The sequence below is a fragment of the Pteropus alecto genome, unplaced genomic scaffold (assembly GCF_000325575.1).
Source record: "Pteropus alecto unplaced genomic scaffold, ASM32557v1 scaffold78, whole genome shotgun sequence".
NCBI lineage: Eukaryota > Metazoa > Chordata > Mammalia > Chiroptera > Pteropodidae > Pteropus > Pteropus alecto.
In genome coordinates, this window is record NW_006443124.1 from 1,173,681 (window position 1) to 1,189,566 (window position 15,886).

The 15,886-nt window shown below is 42.0% G+C and overlaps 1 protein-coding gene across 2 annotated transcripts in view; it reads right to left on the reverse strand.

Moving 5' to 3' along the window:
- Window positions 1–15,886, reverse strand: part of SH3RF2 (SH3 domain containing ring finger 2) — a 109,130-nt gene that overhangs the window by 92,898 nt on the left and 346 nt on the right. For both annotated transcript variants that reach the window (XM_006922968.3, XM_015598207.2), the window contains exon 2: window positions 14,519–15,002. In XM_006922968.3, the coding sequence (XP_006923030.1) occupies window positions 14,519–14,896 (378 nt within the window). In that variant the 5' untranslated portion in view covers window positions 14,897–15,002. The remainder of the gene's footprint in view (window positions 1–14,518; window positions 15,003–15,886) is intronic.

Consider the following 15,886-nt stretch of genomic DNA (forward strand, 5'->3'; position numbering starts at 1 on the left):
TTTGCCTCTTCATTTTATCTCCACGGGCAACTTTGCAAGAGTCAAGGCTGGGTGGTGCTCACTGCAGGAGTATGTGTTAGCAAAGCTAATTTCAGCATCTGTATAAAAATTTCCATCAGTTGCTTGCTGCTATCAAATATCATACTACCTGTGAAAGCTCTTTGACAGATTGCATTTTAACTTTCTGCTCTGTTTTTTGATGAAATTGAGAATTATATTTGCCATTCACCTTGTCTATTGGGTTCTTTTTGATCCTACTTTTGACCCTGCTAATGTATCTTTAAGTGCCAATAGCAATTTTGCATCTGTTAATAGTCATCCTAGGTAAGAATTTCATTTTCTATTTCAGTAGACTTCCATTGGTAAAAATGCCAAGTTTCCATTTATCAGAAATATTATGTCCCTTTTTTCCCTCTACAAAAAGAAATTAGACAGCCATAAAAGTTAAATGGTGTAGGTCGGCCTGCCCATCTTTACACAAAAGTTCAAGGAACAAATATTTGAGACATAAGGAGAACACAGGACTTTAATTTCATCTTAGTTTTTTCAGTATTATACACAAAAGAGTCAGGATTTGAAATCAGGCCTTATTTTTCTTTCTTGGACCAGTGAATTTTATTTCAAACTTCATTAAAATGCAGGTCATTTATAAATTCAATTCTCTTTATAAGAGTAAAGCATGGTCATTTTAGAAAATTCATAAATTAAACATTTTTTACTACAATTATAAGAGGTATTCTTTCTTGCAATTGTTAGAATTTCATAAATATAAAGTTGTGCCTTTTGCTTTTGTCAAACAACTACAGAAAGTGAAGTTTTAGGTGTTATTTGATAAATAGTACTGCATTCAGCTGGAGCTAAAATTTTAAGAGGAAATGTAATTGTTTTCAATATTTATGTGTCTACAATGTTCCATGTTGGATTTCAGGCCTTATTTGTTAAAGCTTCTGGATTCAGGCCAACAGGTGTTTACTAAGGGTGAGGCACTGAACTAGGTGCTGTTGAAAGAGACTTTCCTTTTTTTCTGCATTCATGAAGCTGGAAAGATGTAAATCTGAGCTGTCTGTTGCCATGTTTCTTGTAGTACATAGTTGTGATTTGAATGTCCTGCATCTGAACCCCCTATGTTTAGGAACTCACCTACCTTATGAATTTTGGTGGGTGGTGGAAATTGCCTCAATATTAAGAAATTGAAAATGCTAGCTTTATCAGCATTGCTTTCAGCAGAGATCTAGGCTTTGTCAATTATAAGGACCTGACTTAAATGTCAACTTGCAAGTTAGTGACACAAAGACAAGACAAGAAAGGACTCGTCTCCACCTCTGTGGGAAGGTGGTGGAGGCTAACCAAATTTGACTTCCTTCCAACTGCAGCAGCAGGACTGGGGCCAAAGGAGGCCTCTGTGCTCAGTGCCAGCAGAGTCAGCCCTGGAAGTCAGCACTTGGTCATTGGGGCATTGTTCTTGGCAAGGTGGCCTCGAATCAGAAATTTTGTGAACTACCTAATACTCTTTTTTTAAATTAATTTTTTCTTCCTAAATCTTTTTTTTTTTTTTTTTTGCAGTGGATTCTATTGTTTGAGACTAAGAACTCTGAGGAATGCACATTCTTCAATTTACATTATGAAGAATGTCATTTGCAATTGGAGAGTATGACACCACTATACAGAAAGTGGAGTCAAGATGGAGGAGAGTGATGTGACAGGACAATTTGGATTCTTAAAGGCCCTGAGACCAGCTTGAACTCTGAACTTCCCCCTCCAGGAGCTAACAAATTTCCACTTTTGTTTGAGCTAGCTTGTGGTGAGTTGTCATCTTGCAACTAAAAGTTCTTGGCAAACATGGATGAAAGCAAGTTAATAATATGTATCAGGAATCTCAAAAGGATTCATCCCCTTTGACCCAGTAATCGCTTTTCTATTCTTTGGAAATAATTTAAAATGTTAAAAAACCAAAATAGTGGGTAGAATTAAGCAAATGGTTGCATAAGAAAGTGCTTCTAGAAAACAACTGCCATGAAGTTGGAGCATCTTGCTGCTCATTCCATGCTCAAAGTTTTCATACCTTTTGCTTTACATTTGAAAGGTTTTTCTTTTACTGTCACTTTAGTCATATTCTGTCTTTCTGTATAGCTTTTCCCTTGAGTCTTTGGAAACTGCTCTTTGAGGTGTGAGATTCTAAACTACAAAGGAATTAGAAGAGTCACTTGGCCCCTGCATACATGGTAGGTACTATGTAATTCTGAGGTGACAAGATTTACACAGGTAACTCGACTTGAGAGAAATTAATTTTAATAATGCCATGTTAATAAATAAAAAAGGATATGTGCCATGTGTTGGCATAAGGGAGGCAGGGCCATGGAGTTTCAAGATAAACCAGCATAACGTGTTGGTCAAGAATGTGAACTTGGAGTTAGTCTACATGGGCAACTTTGGCCAAGCTACTCAGTACTCCTGAGCCTCAGTTTCCTTATCTGTGAAACAGTGTTTCTCTGTGAATTAAATAAGCTTTGTGGGTAAAATATTTAACATAGGCCTTTGAAGACTGTAAGGGCTCAAAAATGTTAGCTATTTTTTCTGAAAACCTTTACATGTATATATATATTTTTTCCTTCAAAACATAAATGGAAATACTTCTGCATCATTTGCAAATTTCATAAAATATGAAGAGCACACAGTTTAAACTTGAGATGTTGAAATCCTGAGACTCAGTGACTCTGGGACTTTTCCCATAACTGTAGTAATCGCTAACATTTATTAAACACTCAGATACATTTCATGTCACATGACTGGTTCTCAGCTAAGACAGGATTAGAAGCTGACTTTCCTGAATTTCTGGCTCTATTTTTCCCTACCTTTAATGGACAATTTTGCCTATCCAGGTGACAGGTTCTCAAAATAAAATGGAACGTAACTATTTCATTTTGGCTCTGTTTACATTTCAGGAAAAGCAGACAAGTTCTGGATCAGAGCTGGTCATGCCTCCTGATAACATATCTCCCCAAGTATTCTGCTCTTGCATACTTGCTTCCTCCCTCAGCCTTCCTCTCTTTTCTCCTTCCTTCCTGGTTTTTGTTGCCCCTGTCTAGATTTCACATGTTCCTTTTCTGGCATTTTCCTTCCCTACCTTCCTCCTTGCTCTGACTCCATTTCCCCCTCTCTTGTCTCCCTCTCTAGTCACCTGAAGATGACTACTTAAATCCTTAAATTTCTGACCAACTGGCACCCAGTTAAGACATAGCATATCATTAACATGGAGTTGGATTGGCTACAGGTTACATTATGCTCTGTAGGTTTATGAACAACATTGGAGTGGTGGTGTTGGTGCCAATAGGAACTGACCAGTAATGGCAGGCAGTTCAGGGCTCCATCAGGCTCCAAGGGAACACTGTATTTGTCTTGATTGACCTGACTGATCTGGTTAAGAGCCCAGTCCTTGGATGCAGGCAGACAGACTTCAAATCCTACCTCTGGCACTTCTGAGCAGTTTCCCCATCTGTAAAGTGAGATAATGCCCTGGACCTCCAAAGGTTGTTGGGAAGATTCAAGGAAACCATGCTTATTTCACCCAGTGTCTGGCACATGTTATGTGCTATGTGATGGCAGTAGTTATTAAGGTATTGATTAGTAACTATGTCTACCTCCTCTCTGTTTCTCTCTTTCCTGATCCCTTTCTCCTTGCGCAAGCAATCAGGATATGTACTCCACGTGATGAAGTGTGTTTGATTCTTTAGTCCTTGGGATAGTAAATGGAACAGAGAAGTGAAGAAACCCAGGATATATCTCAGTCACAAAGTTTTGTGATTGTGAAAAAAAATCCTAGTGTTTCGAAACTTCAGAAAACAAAAAAAAAAAAACCAATAAAAAGCAGGTTTAATAGCAAATATTTGACCTTTCTGATACAAAAGGAAGAAAAGGGAGAGAATGGGAAATCTTTTTGTTTAAATGCAGGTTCTTGCATCCTGGATCCTTTTAATAATCCCTCAAGAGGAAGAGAACTTTGCCATCTTCTCCATTCTTTAATCGGCCTATTCCTTTTTCCTTCAAGCTTGGAGCCAATCTACTTGGATTTCCTTCATCCATGGAAATTCACCACGCCAAGGAGAAATTTAAGATCCAGAAGATAATATCTCCTGCTTCCCCAGAGACCTAGGAAGGGAAGTCTTCTCTTCTGCCCCTCCATTGCTCTGCCTGTTCTATTAAGCAAAGGTCCCAAACCAGAATCTCTGCAGCTTTTCCTTTCTCATGTCCAGGCAGCTTGCTAATATCACAGCCGAACGCCCTTCATGAACAAGGCTCTGCGGAGTTCTATTCCTGTGCCATGCCCACTGAATCTGCTGCATTGCCTTGGCAACCGATTGAAATAGTTCCATGTGTGTGGCGATATCACCCTTAATTCTGCAAAACCAGGGCAACCTGCTTGGAGGGCTGCTGCGGCATGCCAGTCAGTTAGTGTTCTCCATTCTGGTTTGACTCCTTTTTTTTTTCACCTCCCAATTACCTCTGCATCTCCTGCGAGCACCTACATGCCATTGTTAACACACCTGGCCTTAAGTCAAGAAACACCCTTGTCAACAGAAGAGGGGCTGGAAGGGATCCTGGGGACAAAATGGCTAGATTGTTTCCTTTCCTCTAGCCTCAGGGAGGACACCAGGAGCTCCTCAGCCATGAAGTGCTAAATCTAACTACAGTTTCTTGCAATATGGTGAACATTACACATTCGGTAATTAAATATTTATTGAATGCTGGTTACGTTTCGGGTACTGTGCCAGGTACAGAAGAGACAGGACACCTCCTTAACATCATGGAGCTTATGCATGCTGTGGAGGCCAGAAGGTAGCACTGGGGACTCTGGGAACCTGAGGAACTATGGCCCCTGGCTTGGGATTTGACACAGAGGGCTGACTTCCTGGAGGGGTGAAGGCTACACTGAGACCTGAAGATGGGTTGCTGTCAGCCACGTGGGCCAATTTCCCAATTAGGTGAATGGTTTCATTCTGGCCTTCTCCAACACTGACAGTTTGGCTGACACCCTTTGCTGGGGTGGTTTGCTTCAGGCACCCGGGGGTATTTGCCTTACTTCTCCTTTCTCCAGGCTAAAGTTTTCCTATATGCCTTTGAGGGAAGGGTAACAGCAAATGATCCAAGTTTTCTCACTTCTTCTCTTGGCTTTCCATGATGAATAAGGGATGGTGGCTGAAAGGCACATTTTCCAAAACTAGCAGCATTAGGACCAAGATACCAGGACTCACCACCCAATGAATGTGCCTCCCGGTGTATTCCGAGGTTTGCAGTCCTCAAAGTCATGGGTTTCTGTGAATGCCTAGATAATAAGGACTCAGACCACTGGCATTTTTAAAAAGTGCAACCTCAATAACTACCCTGAACACAAATACAGGGATGTTAAATTTGATATGTAACTATTTTCTTTTCTTATATTAACATTTATCGAGCACAGATCTCTTATGTGTAAAGTAGGGAAAATAGTAGCTCCCATCTCAGTGGTTTGTAGAAGTTAAGTGAGGTTCTGTAGGTCAAAGTGCTTTACCCAGTGCCCAATACATACTGAGTCTTTTGTTTAAGATTTATTAACTGCATCATAATTACTAGTTTACATGGCTGTCTCCCAAAAGACCATGACTCTCTGAGGGCACGGATCATGTATTACTCAATTTTATTCTTCATTGGAACCCAGCGAAGGGTCTTACACATAAAAGGTATCCTGTACATGTCTGGTGAATGAATGAGACATCAAAAATAGTAATAACAATGCCGCACATTTATTGTCACTGAGTTTACTATACGTCATGCCCTGTGCTAAGAACTTTACAAAAATTATCTTGATTTATCCTCCAATGCTGTCATGATGACTGTTACCCCCATGTCTATATCACGGTAAAATAGCAGTCCAACTGCACCAAGAGTGGTAGTTATTTTAAAAGGTTAACCTACCTGGGGGAGTACAAGCAGTTAACCTTTACTAGGAGCTTGCTTTGTCCAGACGTTGTGCTAAGTATGTTACAGGACATCACCTCATTAGATCTTCCCAATGAGCCTATGAGGTGAGCTTGCTATTTCCATTTTATAGCAATGACGCTCAGAGTCCTTAAGTAACTTGCCCAGAAGCACATAGTCAGCCAAGACACATGAACGAAGAGCCTTTGTTCTGAATCAGAGCATTATCTTGTTTACTTATCTCATTGGAAGTTTAAGGTCGGAAGCAGCAGAAAAATTTTCAAATGATACTAAAATAGAAAGAACTTTTAAAAAATGTATGTGTAATACAGCTTTACATTAAATATTACCTTAAAAAAATATATGTGTACCAGAGGGCAATGGGGGGTTATTGTTTAATGGGTAGAGAGCCAGTATGGGATGATGGAAAAGTTATGGAGATGCATAGTGGTGATGATTGCACAGCGATGCAAATGTGCTTAATGCCACCAAGGCAAATTTTATGTTATGTATATTACATATATATGATGTACGTTTGCAGTATGAGAGGTTTGGGGGCCATGTTCCTACCTGAAATGCTGCTTTCCCTTCATATAGGAGGCCACGTCAACTCAGCTCATAACTCAGTGGCAAATTCTTTCAGAGCCTCTTCCTATCTGTCACTGGTATCCATGTAATTAAGTGTCAATTAACTCAAGATGAAGCAACTCCCCCAAGATCAAAGGAGCACCTGAAATCTGTTTAACCATATATGGAGTGGCATTTACTATCTTCGTAGTTTAACCATATATGGAGTGGCATTTACTATCTTCATAGGGTTAGCAATTCAAAACCACGGCCCACTGTGATTTCAGGAGAGTACTAGCTGTCACTAAAAAAGGTATTTAATAAGGTAATTCACATCTGGAGTATTTCAGTCACCACATGACTTGATGCCTAATATAACATGCTACTCATTCTTTACATAGTTCTGTGATGGCTTGACTCGTGAAGAGTTCATTTCTGTATCATGAGGACTTAGTCTATGATTCCATGAAGTGTACCAGAGACATGAACATGTTCATTTATTTATTCATCCATTCCAAAAATATTTTGAGGTTCTTAATATGGGCCAAGTTGCAGGCTGGGTACTCCGAGCACCGTATTGAGAGATAAGCCAAGTAGCCTGTTCTCCTTGTACTTGGAAAAAAGATTGGAGAAATGAGAGAGATCTGAGGTGAACTCAGCTACTGTTTGAGTCCTGTGAGCATCCCTGGTATGAGCTTATAAAGTGTGAGCTTTCAAGACAGAGCCTGGCATAGAGCAGGCACTTAGGAGCAGCCCTGGCTTCTGAGCTGGAGATCTGGAGTGGTGTGATCCTGGGGGCTGACACAGATCCAAGTTGTAGGAAGCTTCTCATGTCAAATGGACTTGTCTTTCCTTGCCTATGTTCTATCACTAACTTTGGAGTCCCTGGCTGATGTTCCTGTGTGCTAGGGTTATCAGGAAACCTGACCATTTCAGTGGAGAAAAATGACTGTCTTCCAGTGAGGAGGAGGCTGCTCCTCAGTTACTCAGTAAGCTCAGCCATCTGCCTGGAGCAGAGATGCCCTGCTTGGCTGCACTGAATCTATCAGGTAGATACAGCTCCTGGGCCACGTGGTGACATGCAACCAGTTTGGCTACAGAGAGACTTTATTACAGAGTGTAACTGACATGTGCCTTCCCGTAGTGGTTTTGAAGCAGGTAGCCGGGAACCCAGTCTCTTCTCCAACTGTTTCCTTCTTCCCTCCTGCAATTTCCATTCTATTCTACATCCTACCTCACCTTTCCTAGCACTCACATGCCCAGAATAGACCCTGCCTTTCAGACTTTTGACCATGTCCTTCTTGACAACTAAAACACCTATTTTTTTTCCAGGAAGTTTCTTTTCATTGGCCAAGTTTCATTCTCTCAAACTGAACCACCTCACTGCCTGATGTTTTCACAAGCCATCGTTTCTTTAGTCTAAGAATTCTTTGTCTTAATCAACTTTATTGAGTTGTAATTTATATACAAAAATGCACTCTTTTTAATTGTATGGTTTTATGAATTTAGGCAAACCTAGGTACCATCACATAAAACATTTGCATTACCTCGCAAATCACTATAGTTTATACCTTTGTCATTTCTAGAATTTTATATAAATGGAATCAGACAATATGCTCTTTAGTAAGACACTCCTTTTTTCACATCTTAATGTTTCTAAAATTGGATGTATCTTACAGTGAATATCTTTTTTCCTTTAAGAGTTATAACTAAATGATACATCTTATAATGAATAGTATTTATATATACATGCATGTGTGTATACATGTGTGTATATGTACATGTGTGTGTGTGTGTGTGTGTGTGTGTGTGTATGGATTAGTTGGTTTTACCATTAGACAGTAAGCATTGGGAAGGTGAGAATCTTACTTTGCTGTGTAGATTCCCATGTGCCTATAGCTGGACACTACCAATAGGAGCTAAATAAGTACTGTAGAAGGTGGCGATAGGGGGTTTCAAACAGTTTTCCAAAAATATCTTCTAATGGCAAGAACTTGCCCAAAACTCTTCTTGGAATGAGTCAATAGTCTGTAACTACAATAGGGGTTCTCTTTGGGGGCTCAGTTACCTCTGCATTAGCATAAGACAGAATCTCCCAAAATTCGTCCCACGGACAATTAATGTTACTCAAGGTGCTCGTAAAAGGGGGAGGGGTGCCACTGTCGTGGAAATTTGAGAAACATTTTTATTATAATCTACCACTTAGAGACTCACAATTCACTAGCATGCTAAAAGTTCTGAGAAGTCCTACAGCCAAAAATAAAAAAATTAGATGTTTTAATCTCAGGTTTGTTTGATTGTGGAGCTTTATGAAATATCCATTAATAGCTTAAAGAATACACTTTGTGAAAGACTGGTCTCATACACAAACATGAATTACAAAATGAGAAAGAAAGAGAGACAATTAAGAAATTGAAGGGACCTGTATTTGAGTTGGTCCCAGCTAAGCCCAGAAGTATGAATGGCATGGATGAGGACACTCTTCCTGAGTCAAGGGCTGAACGAGCACTTTCCCTCAATCTATAATCTCTCTATAGTATGAAGGGACATGTGGCATGCAACCTTTCCTAAGAGGAAACGAAGCAACCCAAAAACACGCATTGGGCCATCCCTTAGGAGACATGCCCCCAGTGCACGTGCTGGATAATTGAGGTTGAGTAAAGAGAACCCCGTGCTCCACCCATCTGCCTAAGCCATTCCATGGAGGCCGAGCTGTTGTGTTTGTCCACTGTTTGGCCACACACCTTTATCTGATGAGAAAGCTGAAGCAGGTAACGATGGCTCACTAAAACAGAGAGGAGCCCCTGTGCAGAAATTACCCTGATCATTTAAATGATGGCAAAGTCCTTCTCGAAATAGCACAGAGATGAGGCAGTACACACAGAGATGAGGCAATCAGAGTGGGCCAGGTGAAAATCAGGCAGAGACTAAAAGAAATATACAAGAGCTCCCTTTCATTTTTGAAATAGTATTTTAAATATCACCATACAAGAAAATTGAATATTTTTCTCTTGGTTTATATTCCTATGAATTTTAACACATATTTAGAGTCATTTAACTGCCACCACAATCAGGATACAGAACAGTTCCATTAACCCCATAAATCTCCCTCAAGTTATTCCTTTATAGTCACATCTTCTCCCAATCCATAACTCTTAGGAACCACTGAAAACCACCATTTCCATCACTACAATTTTGCCTTTTCAAAAACTCCCTTTCCTTTTGCTAGCCCCTTTGCTTACTTTTTAACGGAGGTCTCTGCATGATTATGTGTAGATGGAAAGAACTCCAAATCTAATGGCAGCAGTCTTTCTCTTCTAATGTTATTGTTTGGTTATTTGCTGTTGCTAACATTTATTAGCATCTGTTATGTACCAGGCGCTTGTACTAAGCTTTTTACACACATTGTCTCATTTTAATTTTACAACAGCCTTATGATATATGTATACCATTGCCATCTCCATTATACAAATATGGAAACTGAAGGTCAGAGAGGTTAAATGACTTGCCTAAGGCCTCACAGCTATCAAATAATTGAATCCCAGTACAAACCCAGCTCAAGCTGACCACAATCCTTAAACACTACAGTACTCAATAAAAGAAAGGGGACTGTCACTAAAAAGGAGGCATAATGAGAGAGGTTAGGGGCAGAGCCAGTTTGGGGCCATGTGGTTATTTAAAAGGTTTGCAAATGTGTGTGAAACTGGAGAACCATCTGGATCTCCTGATTCTTGATCCCAGCTCCTGCCTTTATGCCTTCTTCCACCTGCCTCATGTGGTCCTAGCTGACCCAGGTGGCACCTGCCTGCTGTTTCCAGGGGCCTAGGATGGTTTTAGTTCTCTTGCAAATTTAGCAAAAAACAACGTCTGTGTCATAGCTCTGCTGCAGGACACAGCAGCTGAGACCCAGAAATGGGGCTCGGATGCCGTCTGGTTTCTACCCAGTCTCAAGTTCCCCTATGTGCGTTCTGACCTCATTTTCCTCCTCGGTTGCTTGCAACACCAGCTGAAAAAGTTTCTAGGACACAGCTACGTGGTCTGTGTGCTGGAGGTGGCAGGTGTGTCTTTGCTGAGATAGGGCATGTGAGACAGGAATGTATGTGGTTGGCCCGATGCTTCGCGAAGAAGGGAGAAAGTCCAGCCCGGCAAGACCCAGGGTGGCCACGTTTGTGTTGGGGATAGTGAGAGGCAGGGGAAAGGAAAGATAGAAGTTAATGAGGAATTGGTGACCAGGTTCTTGCCCTCCATATTTCACTCTTTTGAGCTTGCTATTTGGGAAAGTGAAGGTGGCTCGCCAATTTCCTCCTAGAATCAACTTATGTGAATCATGGCCATGGATCATTTGGAGACAAACAAAACAAGCCAGAAATCAGGGTACCAAGGACCATCTCTGGAGGACACCTCAATTAATGATTAAAGGAGTGAAAGAGGGCGTGTAATTTAGATTGGAAAGTGTTGAGTCACTTCAATAACAATAACAACTAATATTTATTGAGTACTTAATCTAAACCAGTCACTGTGCTAAGAGCTAATTGACATGAATCATCTCATTTATTTCTCACAGCAACCCTCTCAAGTAGGTATTACTATTACCTCCAATTTACAGATGGGGAATTGGATGTCCTGAAGTTTAACTGACTCACCCAAATAACACAACTATTGAGGGGCAGAACATTTGAATTCTGATAGCTTTCAAACCTAAGTTTGCAAATACTTAGCTTTATTGCTTTACTGCCCATCTTAATTCAGAAATATTATTAAAGGGTAACAGAATAAGGAGGAAGAGAAATCAGCTATTCAGGAGGCCATAATTTCAAAGGCTTGCAAAGTTCCTTTGGCCTGACTGCAGTCTGGGAAAGAAGAAGAACCAGTGAGATTTACAGAGTCCAGAGCCCTCCAGGAGTCTGTTGATCTTACCTGCTGGTTTGACATAATTGCATGCTGTAGAAACCTACAGCCATTTCTCAAGTTTTCTTTTTACACAATAGGCTTGGGAGGGTTTTAGATGGGTAGGCACAATGGGCTATTTTTTTTCTCTCTGGGGCTGGTACCATGAAGTGTGATTACTGGTCCCACCCTGGCATACTGGCTGGCACAGGAAGCACCAGGCCTTTTTGAGCCAACAAAAAGATCTCAACAAGCTTGTTCATTAGAGGAGCCTAGGTGAGCAGAACAGACTTTGGACTTAAAGAGCTCATGGACTTTCAGGGTGCTAGGTTAATATCAAGTCCTCTGGAAGAGGTGTTTTACAAAATGGTACCCTGTGACAACAGGTTATTTATGCCTTCTCTGGGGAGTACTTTATACTTAGCATTTTCCTGACCTGGACTCATCATAGACTCAACAACACCTATTACACTCTCCCATGTTTTGTAGAATGCCTCATGCACAGCAGGGCACAATAAACAGTCAATAATAATGTTTACTGCGATCATGATCTTCCAAAAGCCTTTCATCTAAAGATCTCAAAGTGCTTTGCAAACACTAATTAGTTAAGCCTCACAATGCCTGTTTTTACAATACATTTTCCCATTTTGCATAAATTTAAATTGAGACCCAGCAAACTTAAGTGGCATGCCCAAAGTCATACAGCAAGTTCAAATTAATGATAATGATGATGCTTTGCATTTTATGTAATGCATATGCATTACATGGCATATGTTTTCTAAAGTGACATGTGTATATTGTGAAGATAATTTTCACACTATCCCAGAGGAAGGTGGGTAGCGAGTATTATTAACTGTTGACTGGACTGGGTAAACTGAGGACGAGAGGTGAAGATTTGACCGAGGATACAAGTCCACTCCTCTGACTCAGAACAGAGTGCGGCATCCCAGACAATCCTCAGTTCTCTGAATTGAGGGATGCACAATTGCTTTCACGCTTACAGGAAAGATAGCTATACTGGGGGGAGGAGAGCAGGTTGCAGAATGACAGCCATATTTACATCCAGGAACGGGCTTGTTCATTTCCCCATTGAGAGAGGCAAAAGGGATGAGATGAGGCCCTTTAAGAAAGGCAGGCTCAGGAAATGAAGGAAACAGGGGTGGTTGGGGGTGGCTGCCAGCTCTGTTCCCTTGCAGGGTATCTTTACTAGACCAGGTCCTGCCTGAAAGCAGGAGTGCAAAGGGACTTGGTTCTGTGTTTCAGCCTCATGGACAAGACTTGGTCCAGTGAGGTTTGGGGGATGGGCGCAACGCCATCACTGGCGCCTTGGTCTGATGTTACAAGTCCCTGCGAAAGAGTTCCAGGGACATGCAGTATCCTAACGGCTGTCTCTTACGTATGACCAGCTCTCATCCCCACGCCCCGTCCAAGAGGGACCTGGAATAGCCTAGGGTTCAAAAACTTGGTAGCTGTGGATCCATTAGTTGCTTCTTTTCCTTAGCAACATAGCCACATCGAGAAAGATGAAAACATGAACAAAAATACCCAAAGGCAGTAAGGGACTTGCCTCCTCCCAGTCTGGCAACATTTTCTTAGTGAGTAATGATACTCTATCAGGAGGCAAGTCAGACTCTGCAGGTGGGGGAGGGGAGAGGTTGCTGGGTCTTAGGAATTCAAAGGGAGATTTGCTGGCTGGAGATAGAGCCCATTCTCTATAAACAAGGCATGTGTGAGAGAAGTTTGCTACCCCACCCCCATCCTGCCTTTTCCAAGCCTGTGGATTCTGACTGATGGCTAGACCTAGGGCTAATAGGGAGCCTTCAAGAAGAATGCCAAGCCCTTTTCTGGAATGTGTTCACACATCTAAGCACAATGGCAATAAAAAGTTTGCAGTGAAGAAATCGCACCAATGCCCCACTTCTTCTCGCTCTCATTTCTGAATGTTTCCACACTCCCCTACTGCATGGGCGGCCTAAAGGTGCAGTGAACCGAAGATGGGGTGAATATTTTAGAAAGCTATCCTGAATGCATATCACAAGCCCATTCTCCCTCATTGGGAAGGAATCCGGAAGGCCTCCCACCACTGTTACTCTTCAGAGCCTGGAGTCCTGGGACTCAGCTGCCAGTATCAAAGCTCGCTTAAGTAAGAATTCACAGAATGCAGCTTTGACTTTCTAAGTATGCCAAGGACCCAGGCCACAGTTCACTATGTCCACTTTGGCACGCCGACTCCTGGGGTGACAGTGCAATAATCCTGCTGGCCTCACGAGGACCACGTCCTCCTTTTGAGACGTGCCCTTACTCAGCTTCCCTCAATAAGGCTCACGGCCAGGTTGGACAAAATCCTGAGGATGCGCCTGCACGGCTGGACAGAGTGATCACACTGTCCAAACACCCAAAGCATCACTGGGTGATAGACCATGTGGTTCTACTGGGCCGTTTGTTTCATTGCAGCCGCTGATGTGCATTTTATGTGTGTTTTATTTATTTTGTAAAGTAAGACACATCTGCGGGGCTCCTGTACACATCTGCTGTACTGCAGAGCCCAGGCTTTCCTATCAATCACTCCACCCACATACACGCTTCCCTCCAGCATGCTATTCGGGCGTCAAGTGTCTTGATAGCTTTGAATGAATTATGAATGAACATTGTCATAATAGCACTTTATGACTGGGGGTGGGGGTGGAAAAATGGATTTTGGTGAAATTCAAACAAAACCTGACTATTGGAAACTTCTCAGAGATCCCCAAAGCAACAAGCAGTTGGGTTTGTTTTCTCTCTGTTCCCCATCCTTCGTGCATTTTCCATGCATTGGTCGGCCTCAGAAGAGCAGAAGCGAAAGACCAAAAATATAATCAAGAAGGTTTTCCTTGTCCTACTACCTTTCGGATAAGAAGCAGGAAGAACTGCAAAAGATTTAACAATTCTAAGAATGGTTAGATAGGCTCAGGAATCCACCAAATTTCAGTTAAATGATTGCTTCCCACAGAAACTTATATCTGGGGAATCCCTGGCAGCACCTCTTTGAAACATAACTAGATAATCTAACTGCTGGCACACGCAAATCCAACCTCCGAGTGGGCATGATATGAACAAATAAGATCTTTCTTACCCCATCCATGTGGATTCTGATATTAGGCACGAGCCGGAAAGGGCTGGACTGCAGACTTCTGAGGTTAGTCCTGCTTTTCCTGCTGTCCTGTGAGGCCAGCACACCGGGCCTGCGAAAGGAGCCCCCTCTCCCCGTGCTCTGGCCCGAGCGCACACCATCCAGAAGACGCACGAGCAGCAGGTTGGCCGGCAGCGCCTCGATGCTGCAAAACACCAAGGTCCTGCATTCGGGGCACCTTAGTTCCTTGTGGGCCTTGAAAATCCTCTGGAGACATGGTTTGCAGAAGGTGTGCTGGCAAGGGAGGACTTTGGCCGTGACATCGAGCTTTTCAAAGCACACAGGGCACGCCAGAAGATCAAGTAACGTCACATCATCCATCTTATTTTAAAACTCCAGTCCTGACCTGGAGAGGCAGGGTCCACATTGTAGGGTCAGCTGAACCAAGGGGGCAGAGCTGGTCTCTTGAGAGTGTCAAAATTCCTGCCTGTTGGAAGGAGAAAGGAAGAGAGGAAAAAAAAAAATGTGACTGCTCTGAGAGATATATCCCACCTACATGGAGGCAGTGTCTCATAAGGCAGTTTGCAAGTACTTTGTTCCAGCACTCAAGTTTCAAATGACTCATTCTGATTCAGTGCTAGCAGGTATAAGACCCAACTCCTGTCTGCTGGAGGACCCCGAGGGGGCATTCAGCATAGCAACTGACTGACTACTTATTTATTGCCTCTCTGTACAGAAGGCAAGAGCAGGGAGAGAAACCAGCCTGCTGAAGTGGAACACCCACTCCCCTCTCCCAGCCAGGGCTCGAAGGGGGTCCTTTACCCATCTCCAGACCGTCTCAATTCTCAAGTCAAAGCCTTCTCAGAAGCAATTTCTGTGAAGCTAGCCACTATCCTAGATTTAAGTTTATCTATCATCTGCAGCACATGCAGGCAAGTTAAGTTTATGTGGAAAAGTTTATCTGAATCTCATGCAGATGTAGAAATATTTCCTTCACAATGCATCTTCCCCCATCATCTCGTTCTAACAATATACAAAAAAAAAACTTCTACTAAAAACCCATTTTCAATGACAGAGACAATAGCCTCAAAAACAATATTCCTCCCACAAGACAAAGTCTCACAGCCTGTTTAGTTACGTTGACAATTATTCTTAATTTCAATGGAAGCAGACAGGAATTCTGAATTGTGGTTACAATCTGAAAAAAACAAGATGGAGCAGCATATACAGGTGTGTGTGTGGGAGAGGGGGTTGTCTTTATTCCAGAAAGTTTCCTTTTGGATGTCTGAAAAGAAGTCACTAGTTTAGAAAAGTCTCCTGGGAATAGGTCAACTGTCCCTCACAAATGCCAAGGCTTAGATGAAAACAGAA